The sequence below is a fragment of the Bactrocera neohumeralis genome, unplaced genomic scaffold, assembly GCF_024586455.1.
Source record: "Bactrocera neohumeralis isolate Rockhampton unplaced genomic scaffold, APGP_CSIRO_Bneo_wtdbg2-racon-allhic-juicebox.fasta_v2 ctg4030, whole genome shotgun sequence".
Lineage (NCBI taxonomy): Eukaryota > Metazoa > Arthropoda > Insecta > Diptera > Tephritidae > Bactrocera > Bactrocera neohumeralis.
This window is the reverse complement of record NW_026091152.1, coordinates 1,845-3,314: the sequence shown is the minus strand read 5'-3', so window position 1 is coordinate 3,314 and position 1,470 is coordinate 1,845. Positions and strand designations below refer to the sequence as shown.

At 47.8% G+C, this 1,470-nt stretch overlaps 1 protein-coding gene across 1 annotated transcript; it reads left to right on the top strand.

The window, feature by feature from the left end:
• The first annotated feature begins 421 nt into the window (after positions 1-421).
• LOC126767099 (uncharacterized) lies at positions 422-859 on the top strand. The gene has a single exon (XM_050484706.1). It carries the CDS (start codon positions 422-424, stop codon positions 857-859), a length of 438 nt encoding a protein of 145 aa, XP_050340663.1.
• Positions 860-1,470: the final 611 nt, after the last annotated feature.

Below are 1,470 nucleotides of genomic sequence, written 5' to 3'. Positions count from 1 at the left end.
AGAAAATGCCCCAAAGCTTGGAGATTGTGTACTTATTAACGACGATTGTCTCCCACCTACCGAGTGGCGACTTGGCCGTATAGAAAAGCTCCATTATGGCTCAGACGGCCACATCCGCGTCGTTGATCTCCGTACTCAAAGCGGAATACTCACCAGACCGCTGGTTAAATTATGCTTTCTACCAACCGCGGATAATAACGAAAATCCGATACTAAACAATCCGAACATAATGCCGTAACACAAATGAAAATAAATCAATAAAATCGCAACCCGCAACCAACCGTTAACAATAACAATAAAAATTACAAAAAAATGGTCTGTCAATACGACGACCCAGTTATGCCACATAACGTGGCACAATCACACATTCTATTTATATACTACCATGTATATTCAAATACAGTTTCTTACAGAGATCAGGATGGACGTGGACATGCCTACAATCCCAACACCAGCTGTTCGGTCGGCAACCAACGGGGCACGTACTGGGCCTACTCCTCCACTTCGCCCAACCAATGCGACTGTATCGCCTGCCGCTTCTGGTAGTGGCTCACGAGCAGCCCCATCAACGCCATCCGCTCAAGTCGAGCCGCGTCGCATCCGATGCCCGCTATGTCGCCGGAAACATCGACTACAACATTGTGGGCTCTTTAAGGAGCTAACGCCGACACAACGACAGCGTGTGGCACAAGCACATGAGCACTGCCTCAACTGCCTGTCGCACACGCATGGGACGCAGGAGTGTGCTTCTGCCGACCTATGCCACACGTGTGGCAGACCACATCATACGCTGCTGCACAGGACCCCACGACGCGATGTAGGTCGGCCAGCTGCCCCAAGCACGGGTAGATCAACGTGAGGAGACCGGACGGTGCGACGCCGAACTACTGCAGCCCGGCCTGCGCCCCATCAATGGCGTTCGCACCACGTTGCACCAACCAGGCGTCGTCCAAAAGCGCCACAGCATCGCCCCGATACTGGACTCAGCAACGTAGTGGCCACACTCCAGCAACTGCAAAGATTGCTAGGCTGAATATTCGCCTAGGGGGGCCGGGATGGCTAAATGAGATAAGCCGCCCCCCTCTAATGCCACTACACGACTACACCACCACCATCAATACACCACACACACCGAAGCTACATTCCACACGACCCACACATCAACACCACCCACACGCGAGTTAAGGAATGTATTCCTTATAATAGTAACAAACATCAAAACAACCTTTTGTTTCAGTAAACAGAATGCAGAAACAACCTTGAGTTAGAACAATTGAAGTGCACTGTCACTACAACAAATAATCCTAAACAAACAAGTATCAAAACAACATTGAGTTTGAATACCACAACCTTATCTTAGAACAAAGCAATTGTATCTAAGCAAGCAATATATATATAAACAAACCTAAACAAATAATATAATCTGTATCTTAACAAACTATCAACTAGTAATAAGTAAACATATTAGTT